The 13,440-nt window shown below is 38.8% G+C and overlaps 1 protein-coding gene across 7 annotated transcripts in view; it reads left to right on the forward strand.

The window, feature by feature from the left end:
- Positions 1–13,440, forward strand: part of PHTF1 (putative homeodomain transcription factor 1) — a 66,417-nt gene that overhangs the window by 25,049 nt on the left and 27,928 nt on the right. For 6 of the 7 annotated variants that reach the window (XR_004385445.1, XR_004385443.1, XR_004385446.1 and 3 more), the window contains exons 6-14: positions 2,158–2,314; positions 3,765–3,899; positions 5,839–5,998; positions 6,884–7,057; positions 7,163–7,252; positions 8,209–8,430; positions 11,236–11,364; positions 11,755–12,027; positions 12,787–12,918. Coding sequence is in view for 1 of the 7 variants with exons in the window: in XM_032881407.1 (XP_032737298.1) it covers positions 2,158–2,314; positions 3,765–3,899; positions 5,839–5,998; positions 6,884–7,057; positions 7,163–7,252; positions 8,209–8,430; positions 11,236–11,364; positions 11,755–12,027; positions 12,787–12,918 (1,472 nt within the window). In the remaining 6 variants the exon portion in view is untranslated. The remainder of the gene's footprint in view (positions 1–2,157; positions 2,315–3,764; positions 3,900–5,838; positions 5,999–6,883; positions 7,058–7,162; positions 7,253–8,208; positions 8,431–11,235; positions 11,365–11,754; positions 12,028–12,786; positions 12,919–13,440) is intronic. The other variant, XR_004385447.1, reaches the window with a different exon arrangement.

Raw genomic sequence — 13,440 nt, forward strand, 5'->3', positions numbered from 1 at the left:
TCAACTGGTTAGTGCTGTTACATTTGAAAGCTGTTAGTTTATGTTTATTAAGAATACTTCTGCTTATTGCATTCTATTAAACCCTCATTAATTTTAATAGTTTTTCAGTGCTTCTTTCACATTTTCTAACCATACAGCCACGTTGCTGGTAAATAATGAAAATCTGGTCTCCTCCTTTTTCATACATTTCATTTGCTATGATTGAATTAGTCAGCATTTTCAGAGCAGCATTAAGTAGTAACAGTAAGAATGCTCATCCTTTTGTTCCTGGTTCTGAGTGTCTTTCTCAGTATGATGTGTGTTCATTTCCTTTTTGGTATATTAGGGACATATTTTTATATTCCTAGTATTTTAGAAGAGATTGGCATTTAAGATTAATTATAAATCAGGAACAAATGTGGATTTTTATGGAATGCTTTTTCACTATAGGAATTGGCCAAACTCACAGGTTAAAGGTATGGTCCTTCATAAGATTCCCCCCACTTCAGACACCAGCCTCACTTTGGGAGTCCCCAGTGCTACCCTTATTTCTGACCCACTGGCTACAGTTTTGAAGGTCCCCTACTGATTCCTTTGATAATTCACTAGAATGACTCCCAGAATTCGGGAAAGTGCTATACTTACAATTACAGTTTTATTACTCTAAAAGTTATATTGAATGAATTAGAAGAGATGCATAGTTTGGGAGGATTCCAAACAGGAAGTGTTCATCATTCTCAGGGATATGGTACACTTTTTGCCATGATGGGTAGCAATACTAATAGACTATTGCCAATCGGGGATGCTCACCCAAGCTTTGGTATCCAGAATTTTTACTGAGGATTATTATATAGACATAACCAGTTGAGTCATTGGCCAAGTAGGCAACTCAGTCTTCAGCCCTCCCTCCTACCTCTTCCCCAGGGGTCAGGCTGATACACTGTGGCTCAAAGCCTCAACCCTCTAATCACATGGTTGGTTTCTCTGGTATGGCTAACCCCATCCGTAGTCACCTCGTTGGCATGAACTATCAGGTTTGGTCCAAGAGGCCCACTGTGAATAACTTCCATCACTTGAGAAATTCCAAGGATTTAGAGGTTACCTCCCAGGAATCCGGGACAAAGGCCTTTTACCCAATTGTCAATTGAGATAATTTGTACATATGTGACCCAAATTACATGTTATTAAATTATCAGATTAAATCATTTCAGTCTACAAATATGTAAATGCCTACCATGTCTATACATGTATTGTTCTATCAAGGCTCTGAGATCTTTTTCCTTCCAGCATAAACCCTGCATGGTCTCAGTGGATTATTCAGATTTATTCAGATTTATGGTATTTTAATTACTCATTCAACAAATATTAAGTATCCGTTATGTGCTACTTTTTGATCTAGCTATAGCAGTGAGCCAAATAGATGAAAATCCCTTCATTCACAGTGCCTGCCTTTCAGTAGTGAATTTCTGTCCACATGCACAAGCCAGCAAGGTTTGTAGTTTATTGTCTTGGTGCTATTGTTGTTATATTTGGGTGATATGGTGTTAGGGTATGAAATGAATTTGCTAGCTTTTTCTCCACATAGGAATAGTTGATATATCACAAGAATTATACTTATGTTAAAGTCTGAAAGAACTGATCTGTGAAATTGTATCTGGATTTTTTGGGATGTAATTTTTGATGTTTTCCTGTTCTTTCACCACTGATTCTTTGGACAGTTCATATGCATGTACGAAGAGGCAGTATAGCATAGTCGTTTAGCGTAAGGACTCTAGAGCCCAGTTGCCTTGGTTCAAATCCCAGCTTTGCTAACTGCTGCTGGTACAGGTGTGGGCCTTGGAAAAATACTGTTCCTCTGAGCAGAACAACACTTGGTAGTATGTATCATACAGCATTTAGCTGTTTGGTGGTGGAGAGCCTTTTGAAGTATCTAGATTCTTATACTGCCGGGAAGGCAAATCCTTCAAACCCATTATTCTTCTCTTGCTCTGTGACCTAAGGCCTTAAGTTTTCACTGAGCTGATGTGCAGGTGGATTGCACTCTCGAAAATTATGTGCTTTTTCCTTATACTTTTCAGATTGATAGGTTTTTGTAGCAATAGTTTATGCAATTGCTAGGATTAGATATAAAGATGAGCCTTTCTTTATGTTTTACATTTTGAAACCTCTTCTTTTCAGTTCTAGCACTCGTGTTGTATTTTATGATGCCTATTGTGAATGTAAGTGAAGTGCTTGGACCCTTGTGCCTTATGTTACTCATGGGAACTGTCCACTGTCAGATCGTGTCTACTCAGATAACAAGGCCATCGGGAAACAATGGAAATCGGAGAAGAAGGTAAGAGAAATTACACTTGGTAGTTGTATATTTTCTAGGAGAGGCATTGTACATGCTTACAAAATCCTCAAAGAAATTAATTACAAATCTTCTGTTTTGCATGCCTTTTGAAATTATTTTTTTGGCTCTCACTTTTCTTCCTGATGATAGGAAACATTGTCATGACCTTTTAATTCCAGGTGGGATTTTGTCATTCAGTACAGTTGTTTAAAAGGAAAAATCTGATACTATATTGTACTTTATTAAAATTTACCTTAAATAGTGATGTTGAAAACACATTCATCAAAATATAGTCTCAATCAAAATTTGGTGAAAATTCACTGTATAAATATGGGTGTTAGTACATTAGGTTAGTGCTACTAAAATTTTTACCTTTTTTTCAATGGTATATAATAAAAATGGATTTCTAAGTATTCTGAGCTTTTAATAGAGAGGAATTTGGCCTTTCTACACATTGAGGTCATGTCATGTTTTTATTGATTATGTGCTATGTGTGGTTTTGGAACTGTTAGAGTTTTGTTTTTGTTTTTGTTTTTTTTTATATTCTCATTCCTCAGAATATCTATAGATTTTGTTCTCCTAAACAGTTACTAAAGATTTTTTTATTTGAATTTCAACATATTTATTCTTATTTTTGAATGTTACTTTCAAAACTTTTTTTTTGCAAAAAAAGGATTCCTTGATAATTCTATTCAATTAATTGAATTGAAAAATTGAATTGAATTGAAAAAATCAATTGAATGATTTCTAAGGAAATCACATGCGATATATCCCATTGGTGATTTATAGGATATATCTTTTAACTGCTTCAGGTAGCCATACAAAGTGATCAGTTGCTATTATTTTGGGTTCTCTGATGAAGTGTGTCCAATGCATTGATTTTTGACATCCATATTTAAAGAAATTGTTCCTTCTACTAGTAGTGTTGAGTGTTCCTGAAAAGACTGTTGGTCATACGTGCGAAAATTTTCTTTTAATAATATTTTGAAATATCGGTTCCATTTCCTTAAATATTAAACAAAATGAGGGGCACCTCGGTGGCTCAGTGGGTTAAGCCTCTGCCTTCGGCTCAGGTCATGGTCTCAGGGTCTTGGGATTGAGTCCCACATCATGCTCTGCTCAGCAGGGAGCCTGCTTCCCCCTCTCTCTCTGCCTGTCTCTCTACCTACTTATGATCTTTCTCTCTCTCTCTGTCAAATAAATAAATAAAATCCTTAAAAAAATAAATACTGAACAAAATGATAACCTAGGACTTTGGTTTGAAATCCAGTTTTGCCCCTCAGTCAGAAACATTCTTGCATGATTTATCCTCATTATATGAAATTCACTGTAATTCATTTCACATTGTAACCCATTGGTATCAATTTCTGTAAGGATATTTAGGACAGAAATATAAAAGTTCTTGAATAATCTGAAGTTGTTGAATTTTTGTGTGTGTGTTTGTTTGTAGAAAATTACGGAAAACTGTCAATGGTGATGGGAGCCGAGAAAATGGAAATAACTCCTCTGATAAAGTCAGAGGAGTAGAAACTTTGGAGTCTATTCCCTTTATTGGCGGTTTTTGGGAGACTCTCTTTGGGAACAGGTGAGAAAGTATCACACTGGAATGTTTATTTGATTTTATGTTCACATCAGTGTTAACCTAGTATGATTTCTAAGTAGGAGAACACAGTGTAAGCATATTATAATTGTGGTGTGAGTATTAACGGTTCTAGAAGGATTTGCTTCCTCCATACGTCTCCACTGTCTGTCAGGTTCCCCATAAGTCCAGGATTCTACCATAAAAATTTCATTCTATTTAATCTTTAATGACATTTTAGATCACAAGTTTACAGAAATATAAATACTTAGGGTAAATATTTTAAACCATATTGGCTGACATCTTGAGGGAAAAAAGAATTTTAAAAGGATCAGGTATTTTTCAGTGTGAAAGCTGATACCTCTTTAGAAATGGCTTGCAGGAAGCTGGTGTTGATAGGCTGTAGGTCAGAAAGGGAAATGGATCCAAGACAAATTCTTTCTCCTTCATGATTTTACAGTGTCATGACAACACTAGTATGACTTGAAGAAATACTTATTTTGTCATCTGTTAATGATTATGACTCAAAAATAAAGTGCTCTTCCTGCTCCTTTTTTGAAGATGAGGTACACGTTTCCCTCTCCTTTCCAAAAGTAGAGTGTTCCTGTGAAGCCTTTCGCAGGCCATAAAGCAAAGAAGCAATTACCATGAATTTATATGGAAGAGGTTTTTGAGCCTTCTCAGACCCAAACAATAGGCTCTCTTAGGCTTTTCTGATACCTTAGGTTGCATCTTGCTAAGGGATGCATGAAAGAAGTGGAGACAAAGCACAGATGCTCCCAGATGTAGTTCAAAGCCATGTTGGCTGGATGCTGAGAGGCTGAGTGTAGCTCCCGGGGCAGGAGCTCCGAGGGGCCACCCTTGCTGCTGCTGGACATGCGGCTTCTGTCACGACTTGCTGGAAAACAAGTGCTGATTGCTAGTTGCACTTTGCACCTTCTCTTGTGAAAGCAAAAATCCTCTTCAGAGTTCTGGTTAGCCAACACTGGTCCTAATGTGGGTCTCTCAGAAAAGCAAATTTTTGATTTGCTTTTGCATACTTTTGAAAGGTGGGGGGTGCCTGTATATATTCACATACTTTTCTCAAGATAGGTTATACTCTTTAGTTGGGGTTCTTTGTGCTGAACGTTGTGTGCCCTACTGGGCATCCCTGTTTTTTGGTGATTTTACTCTCTAATCAGGAAGATAAGAGGATGATGCAATCATAGCAATGTAAAAATATCTGAAGTGGTTACCTGCTGACTAAAGGCCATGCTGTTCAGCAGACGGAGTGATTATTCAGGGGGGAAGTAGTCGGCAAGAGTCATGAAGTCAAGAATTGCTGGTCTTTGAGGGACAGGAGAGGGAAGACATTTCTTCGAGTGATATAAACAGGTGATGTGAGGTAGGCATTGGCACCCTGTCTGAGAGGGTGAAGGGAAGACTGAACCCACTTCCTTGCAAAACAGAAAAGAAGAGGCTTACTCTCGAAATTAACTGTGGTGCCTCTTTGGAGACTAGAGATACCTCTGTTCTGGCTTCCTACACCCTTAGGCAAGCCAGAAGCCTGAAAAATGGGGTTTCTGAATTTTCTTGATTTCCAGAATAATACACAGTTGACCCTTGAGTGCAGGGGCTAGGGGTGCCTCTTGACTGGAAGCCTTAGTAATAGTATGTGAATAGTTGATAAACACACATTTTGTGTGTTATATATATGATATACCGTATTCTTATAATAAAGTGAGCTAGAGGGAAAGGAATGTGATTGAGAAAATCATCGGGAAGAGGAAATATATCTATAACGCTATATGGTATTTTTTTAAAAGATCCACGAATAAGTGGAACCTGCAGTTCAAACCCATGTTGTTCAAGGATCAACTTGGATTCTTCAAATGCAAATGATTTCATGAAAGATACTACTTTCAGAAAACAAGCTAGTAACGTTTTTTTTCTTTTTTAAAATTAGGAGTAAAAGAGTAAAACTAATCAGTAACAAAGGGACTGAAACGGACAATGACTCAAGTTGTCTGCATCCTATCATTAAGAAGAGACAGTGTCAACCAGAGATTAAAATGTGGCAAACAAGAGAGAAAGCAAAATTTTCAGATGGAGAAAAGTGCCACAGGGTAAGAGTTAGATGATTATATATAAACATATATTTATGTATAACAAAGTCTTTCCTTTCCTGTGTAAAATTTGGCCATTCTTAGACTCTGCTAGAGATGTCAAGTAGATACTAATAGGTTTGTGTAATTTGTCTTAACAAATAAGTGAAATGTGAAACCACAGGACATAAAAAGGAGAATAACACACGAGGACTGTAGTTTATTCTTTTAATTTCTGGAACGAGAGCGTGTTATTTCATTGGCTGCTGACCCAGCCTCAGCAGTGGGCTGGGAGGTATCATCAACAGATCCATGGAGAGACCCCTGGCTGTATTGCAGAGATGCAGTGATGATATGAGAGGGGTTTGGGAGACTATTTTCTAGATGTAGCCGAGATGGTCTAGCTCTGAAACTACCCTTCCATTGCATCATCTTAAATATGTTCTCATTTGTTAGACGGTGGCATGTAGTAATTACAAAAATAGCTAATATTCTTGAGCCATTACTGCAACTAGGCACTATCCTGAGTGCTTTATACATAGTAAGTCAGCTCATTGGTCTCACAGCTCTGTGAGATAGGTGCTTTCATTACCGTCACTGTTCAGACGAGGAAATGGAGCCTCAGGTTAGTGACTTGCCTCCTGTTACACGCTAATGAGGAGAAGGGCCGTGCCCCGGACACAAGCCTGTGCTTCTATCCTCTACGTAATATGTCCATGAGCCTGTTTAGTTCCAAGAGAGTTCACTGTTTTTCTTTACCGAGAACGGAGTAATATATAGGCTTGTTTACTTTTGGCTTACTTTCATCATTTCTTGGTTTTTACGTGCTTTTTTTGTTTTCGCATGTGTGGCTTACTGGAGTATTTTGGGCTGTCCCCTGGGAAGAAATTGCTGTTCTCTTTGTAGGAGGCTTTCAGGCGACTGGGGAATGGGATTTCGGATGATCTGTCCAGTGAGGAGGACGGTGAAGCCCGGACACAGATGATGATGCTACGTAGGAGTGTGGAAGGGGCCTCAAGTGACAACGGCTGTGAAGTGAAGAATAGAAAATCCATACTTACCAGGCACCTCAACACTCAGGTAATTTTGAGTTTGTAAAAGTATCGGCATCGATACCCAGATCACTGAATAGTCACAAGATGTTGGACATGTTTTCCTTTTGTTGGTTGGCTTCATTTTTGTCAGGTAAAGAAAAGCACTCCCAAGTGGTGTCACACAGCTCGGGATTCGGATAGTCTGGCAGAATCAGAATTTGAATCGGCAGCCTTCAGTCAGGTAAGGTAGCCTTCTGACAGGTCACTGTTCCAGGCCTGGTCCCCACTGTCATATCTTTATCCATTGCTTTTTTTTATGGGTTGTCCTAAAGTAGTGCTTCTGTCTGCCTGGCCTCCCCCGCCACCGCCTGTCTGTCTACCTGTCTGGCAGCTTTCCTGTGGCTGTTCACCCCCAAAAAGCAAAGGAGCTGTTTCACTTTGACTCTAATCTCAAAAGTATCCTAGATGAGATGAGGCTCAGTAAGGGCTTGCTCGGTCCCCAGAGGATGAGAAGACTCCCTTATATTGACTTGGAATGTGGGCCTTATTCTCAAACCTCATTCCTGTCTTCCACCACCAAGAATCTAACTATGCAGCTCATGGGCGTATTGTCCATTTGGAAGGTTACCATTCAGAGGTGAGTGGGGTAGATGGTGGGAGTGTGAGTTTTGCTTCGATTGACAAGGCTGTCCAGGATGTGGAAAAATTTCCATATTTATGTTTGTCCTGCAGGAGAGCCGCACCGTGCACCCTTTTTTCAGTCTGACTGTCCTTTCCATGTTTGGCCGGGTCCCCGGGATGTGACTAGATCTGCAGTCACACTCATGTTATTTAGAGTAGGGGACACTTTGGGTATGTCAGTAGGCTTGGCCACACCCATACCCAGGGTAGATCCTTGGGATATGCATGTAGAGGTCACTGTCATCCCAGGGAACATGAGTGGAACCATCTCATGACTGGGCGAAAACTTCTCAGAGGGTGTCCTTTTAAAGTCCTGCTTGTTAGAGAGTCATTGGAGTTCGACGTTGACTTATTAAAATGTATTATTGTTATGTGAAGCCTTGTGGGGGTCAACTTAAGAAAGCTTGCCAGCCATCACCACAGATAACTTGTTTGACTTTTATTTCAGATAAATGATTGCTTTTAAAAATGAATGAAAAAAAATATATAGTTTTGGTTTTCTGTTTTCCTTGAAAGGGCTCAAGGTCGGGCATGAGTGGTGGCTCCCGAAGCCTCCACATGTCGAGAAGAGACTCAGAAAGCACCCGCCATGACTCGGAGACTGAGGATATGCTATGGGATGACCTGCTGCATGGCCCAGAGTGTCGATCGTCTGTCACCAGTGACAGTGAGGGGGCCCATGTGAATACCCTTCACTCAGGGACCAAACGTGACCCCAAAGAAGATGTTTTTCAGCAGGTCTGTAAAGGTGATGGTAATAATAGATAATACTCACTGTACTTATGGGCCAGGTACCGTATTAGCCCATCGACTTTACTATAGTCGTATATGGTGGATACTATTATTATCTGTAATTTAGAGATGAGGAAATTGAGTATAGTCTGTAAGTGAAGATGTTGGTATTAGAACAGAGGGTGGGGGGAGTTCTCTGAAGTTGCCCTAACCTAAGTTTTTCTTCATAATACTTTTTCTCATTATTTTCCTTAGAATGATCCTTAATGTTCATTTTATGTGAGCGGGGTTTGGTCCATCAACCTCATATTTTCGCAGACATCACAGTGTTATATATGAATTACTAAGAAATGGCATTGCTTGCTTTTCTAATAATGTATAAACCAAGTGATGCTTTTAATTTTAGGTTTTATATTAATATCACAAAATCAGATAGCCTGAAATTAGAGATTCCTTAGAAGATATTTGAACCTTCCAATCAATGTAGGAATTCTCAAGTGGTAATAATAGTTACCACTTCTTGGGACTATTGTGATAGATCTAATGAGGTAATAGGAAGGCGCTTAGCACAATGTCTGGCAAAGAGTGAGCACCTGATAAATGTTAGCATTGTTATTAGTATCCCCATCAGATGATCAGTGGCCTCTGCTTAAATACTTCTAGAGCCGGAGTGATTGTTACTTCATGAGAGAGCTTTTTCCACTGCTGGATAGATTGAATGGTTAGAAGTGGTTCTCAAATCAACATTCCAGATGTTTGGGGCAATGTCATCATTTCTTCTGCTTTGGTTGTTGTCCTTTAGGCTATATATTTCCACAGTGATTTATAAATACTAGGTGGTGGATATTCATTTGTTGAATTAGTGAATTTTCTAGACTCTAGGTTACCATTGACTTAGGTTACACATTTTTATGAAAAAAGTCTTGCTTCATTAGATGTATACAATTCTTAAAGACTAACCAGAAACAACATACACTTCTTCATTAAAGCTTTAAGCCTTTTTTCTTTCAATTTTGCCATCAAAGCTTGAATCTAAAGATTCTTTACATTTTGTCTGATGATTCATCTACATTACACTGGCCCTAGGAGGAACATAATTAGTAATATAGTAATACAGTAACCACTACATAGCATCCTGATGATCTTGACGTCCTTTGCAGTTCTGGGATTTTCAGTATAATTTTAAGGCATATGTAAGGTAACACGAAACTCACCATATCAAAAGGAATCCATCATTTCCCAATTCCCCTACCTACCCTGTTCTTTTATTCCCCATATTTTTGAATCTACCACTAACCACCAAAGGCAGAAACCTGGGAAACCCCACCTTCTCCAGCATGTTTCTAATCGGTCCTCACATCCTCTTAACTCCACTGAATAATCTCTCTCTGTCTACTTGTGTGTCCCCTGCTTGGGGCTATCTGGATCATTAACAGCTTCTGTGGGCTTGCTTCCTTCGTCGGCTCTTCCATACTGCAGCTGCGATCATGTCATTCCCCTTAAAATCCTATAAGTGCTATTTCCCCATTGGGGTTATTTGCTTCCATTTCTTTATTCACTCCAATACAGTCTCATCTCTGATCATTCCTCCCCCAGCTCTCACGTGCTCTACTTTACCGCAGTTGAACTTCTTTCAGGGCCGTACCGTTCCCCATGTGCCTCTGGCTTATTTGCCTAGAACGCACTTTTCTCTGATACTGTTCCTTCAGCTCACTCCTTTTTCTTTTTCAGGTCTTGGCTTAAATGATCCTTCCTTAGGAAGCCTTTCTCATTTGCTCCTGAAGCCCTCTTTCCTTCCCTTGTCATGCCGTGCAGTAACTTTATTTAATTATGTCTCCCATCAGTCTGTAATCTCCTTGGTGTCAAGGACAGTGTCTGTCTTGTTCTCCATTGTATCTGGGGCGCATGTTACATAGTTGGCACTTCATACATTTTTTTTTGGCATCACCAATGAATAAATCAATACATGCTCATCAGCATTGTACTGAGCATTGTAGCAGAAAGAGAAGAAATACACCATGTGATCTTTTTCTTTTCTTTTCTTTTTTTTTTTTTTTTTTAGAAATTTATATTTTAGCTTGAGGACAAGATGATTATAGGGGAAATAAGTAGAGGACATTAGAAAAGTAGCCTATAATTACATGCTAATTTGTCTGATATAGACTCTGAGGGTCTTTAATTTCAGGGAAGGGCAGAATAGTGAGACTTGTGCCAATGAGCTGACCATGGCGAAATGGGACTTGAGTTGGTACTTGAAGAATAAGAACTTACATAGCAGAAGGAAATGACACTTTTTTTTTTTTTTTTTAAATCTTGAGCTTTCTCCTCTTGAGTTTTCTATGCTTTTCCATGTCCTGATTAGGCCAGAGAAAGGCTTAACTCCTCAGTCATTCATGTAACGTGTAAGACTTATTAGCAGCTCCCCTACCTAACTTCCTGCTGTCTCCGGTCTGGTCACTCTGCTCTAGAAATACTTTTCTCCTTAGCATACCATGAGTAAACCGAGCTTAGGCTCACTTCCAGACCTTTAGATGGGGAAGCCACCTTGAAGACCATGGAATTCTACTTCCCGTCATCACAGAAGACGTTTAGTCTCACTCCAGGTCAGAAATTGGCTTATTGAAGAAAAAGGGACCAGAGATGAGCATCATGGATGTGGCTATGGGCATGATGAGCTCTGGGAAGGAGAGAATGGAATGATAAGGTCCAATACTGGTGAATGTGGCCTAAGAACTGAACAGTGGGGAGAAAAATCCAACAGAGGAAAGAAAGAAGGGTGGATGGAAAGAGTTTTTTCTTTTTTTCTTTTAGAACCACTTATTCTGGCTTCAGAACTCAAGTCCTGCCTCTGATCGAGTTAGTGCAATAATCTGGGAAGGGAATGAGTGCAAAAAGATGGATATGTCTGTGTTGGAAATAAGTGGCATCATCATGAGCAGGGTAAGATTTCATGAGTTTTTCAGAAAACCTGTTTAATGATCAGCTATTTCATAGGCTCTATTCAGTGACCAAAGTACTGACTCTGCTTTTGAAACACAAATATATATTTTTTTCATGTTGCAGTTAGAATCTTTACTTGGGTATATTTTTGGATCTGTTACAGTGTTCTCTGTGAACATAGTCATTATCCAGGTATACTTCTGCAAATATTCTTTATCTCATTTAAGCCTGATTTTTAATGAAATCAAAGAATGATAAATCATCTTTATTTGTACTTCTTTTGGCTATAAAACAGGTAGTTTTTAATAATCTAAGTAGTACTTGGTAAATACTGCTTTGTAACTCCATTTAACTGTGTAATAATGTTGGACATTTTAAATTAATTCCCAGGTGAATGCATATCAGCAAGGAGTAGGTTATCAGATGCTGGGAAATGTCGTCACCATTGGACTAGCATTTTTTCCTTTTTTACATCGACTTTTCCGTGACAAGAGCCTTGACCAGCTAAAGTCCATTTCAGCTGAGGAGATCATGACTCTTTTTTGTGGGGCACCACCTGTTACACCTATCATTATTTTGTCTATGATTAATTTTTTTGAACGATTGTGTCTTACTTGGATTTTTTTTTTCATGATGTGTGTGGCAGAGAGAACGTATAAACAGGTCAGTAGAGAGTTAAGTAAAATTTCTTGCCTCTGCTTTTGCGTATAATATTTCATTGAGTTGATTTTGTTTTCTTGATTTGTTCTCTCTCCAAAAGTTAATGTGCGCAATGAAGGATTGATGAATGGGCTTTTGGTATTTGTGGGTTTAAGAATCGTGATATCGGTTATTCACAAATGACATGTTGTAATCTGGCATTTCGCTGAGCTCATGTGTAGGAATAAGTGGCTTAGGCAGGGACTCAGCCTGGCTGACCGCTGAGCTCCTGTACCTCAGTGTGCCTCTGTGCCCATTTGCCCATGACATGTGTAGTTATCCTCAAAGTCAAAATGTTTCTGTGAAAAACGGTCAAGTGAGAAATAGATTTGTTGAATTTCTATAAGAATTTGGAATTGAGGACTTGATATATTGGTGTTATGTGCAAAAAAACATGTTTGAAATTAAATTTCCACGAATGGAAATTTAATTTGGGACTAAACCAGAATTCTGTAAACGTTTGTGTTTGTGAAGTTGGGGATTCACAAAGGTCTACCAAGAATATTCCTTGAAAATGTCAGGAGTGTACCATGTTATGGAGACACAGATTACAATGGAATGTAGTTTGGAAGTAACAGGGTCATGAGCTATTGATGATCTAAGTGATCAATTTCATCCTTTATTATTTTTTATATATGGGGAATATTGCTTGCAATTATATAAATATGTACACAGAGACACATTTGTACCTTTCACCTTATGATTTTTTTTAACCCCTTCTAGAGATTTTTATTTGCAAAACTCTTCAGCCATATTACCTCTGCCAGGAAAGCTAGGAAATACGAAATACCTCATTTCAGACTTAAAAAAGTGGAGAACATTAAGATATGGTTATCACTGCGTTCCTTTCTAAAGGTGAGTTTCACCTGACTAACCATAGAGTGTATGCAAAAACATGCAGGGAGCCCGCTCACTGAAATTGCTGGCAGCAGATCGTCAGTGGGTGGTGGAGTTAGTCGTGTGTACTGGGCGGATTGTGTCAGTGGCCGACAGACATGCTGGACACCAAGCTAGAAGTGCTCTCTCTGCTGCACTGCTAGAAGTAACTAAATAAGAGCTTAGAAAGGGAAAAGGCAAAATAAATTCCTAGGGGCAATTGAATTTTTTGAATTGAATTTGATTGAATTTTTTCAATCAAAAATTGAAAGTTGCATCTTTTTCTGACTTTTGGGAAAATATTCCAGCTGAAAATATATAAGTGAATCACTCACACTCTTAATTTGGAACAGCAATGAATTTCAGTGCTTCAAGTGAAACATGTCCAAAATGTGTTAAAATCCTATGCCAGAAGCTTCTTATAAACATTTATTCTCACATTCATGTAGTAAAATTCAGTATGTGAATGGCACGGGAGCCATTGCTGTCTCTTACTGTAAT

Source organism: Lontra canadensis, unplaced genomic scaffold, assembly GCF_010015895.1.
Source record: "Lontra canadensis isolate GAN:19392208 unplaced genomic scaffold, GSC_riverotter_1.0 scaffold75, whole genome shotgun sequence".
Taxonomy (NCBI): domain Eukaryota; kingdom Metazoa; phylum Chordata; class Mammalia; order Carnivora; family Mustelidae; genus Lontra; species Lontra canadensis.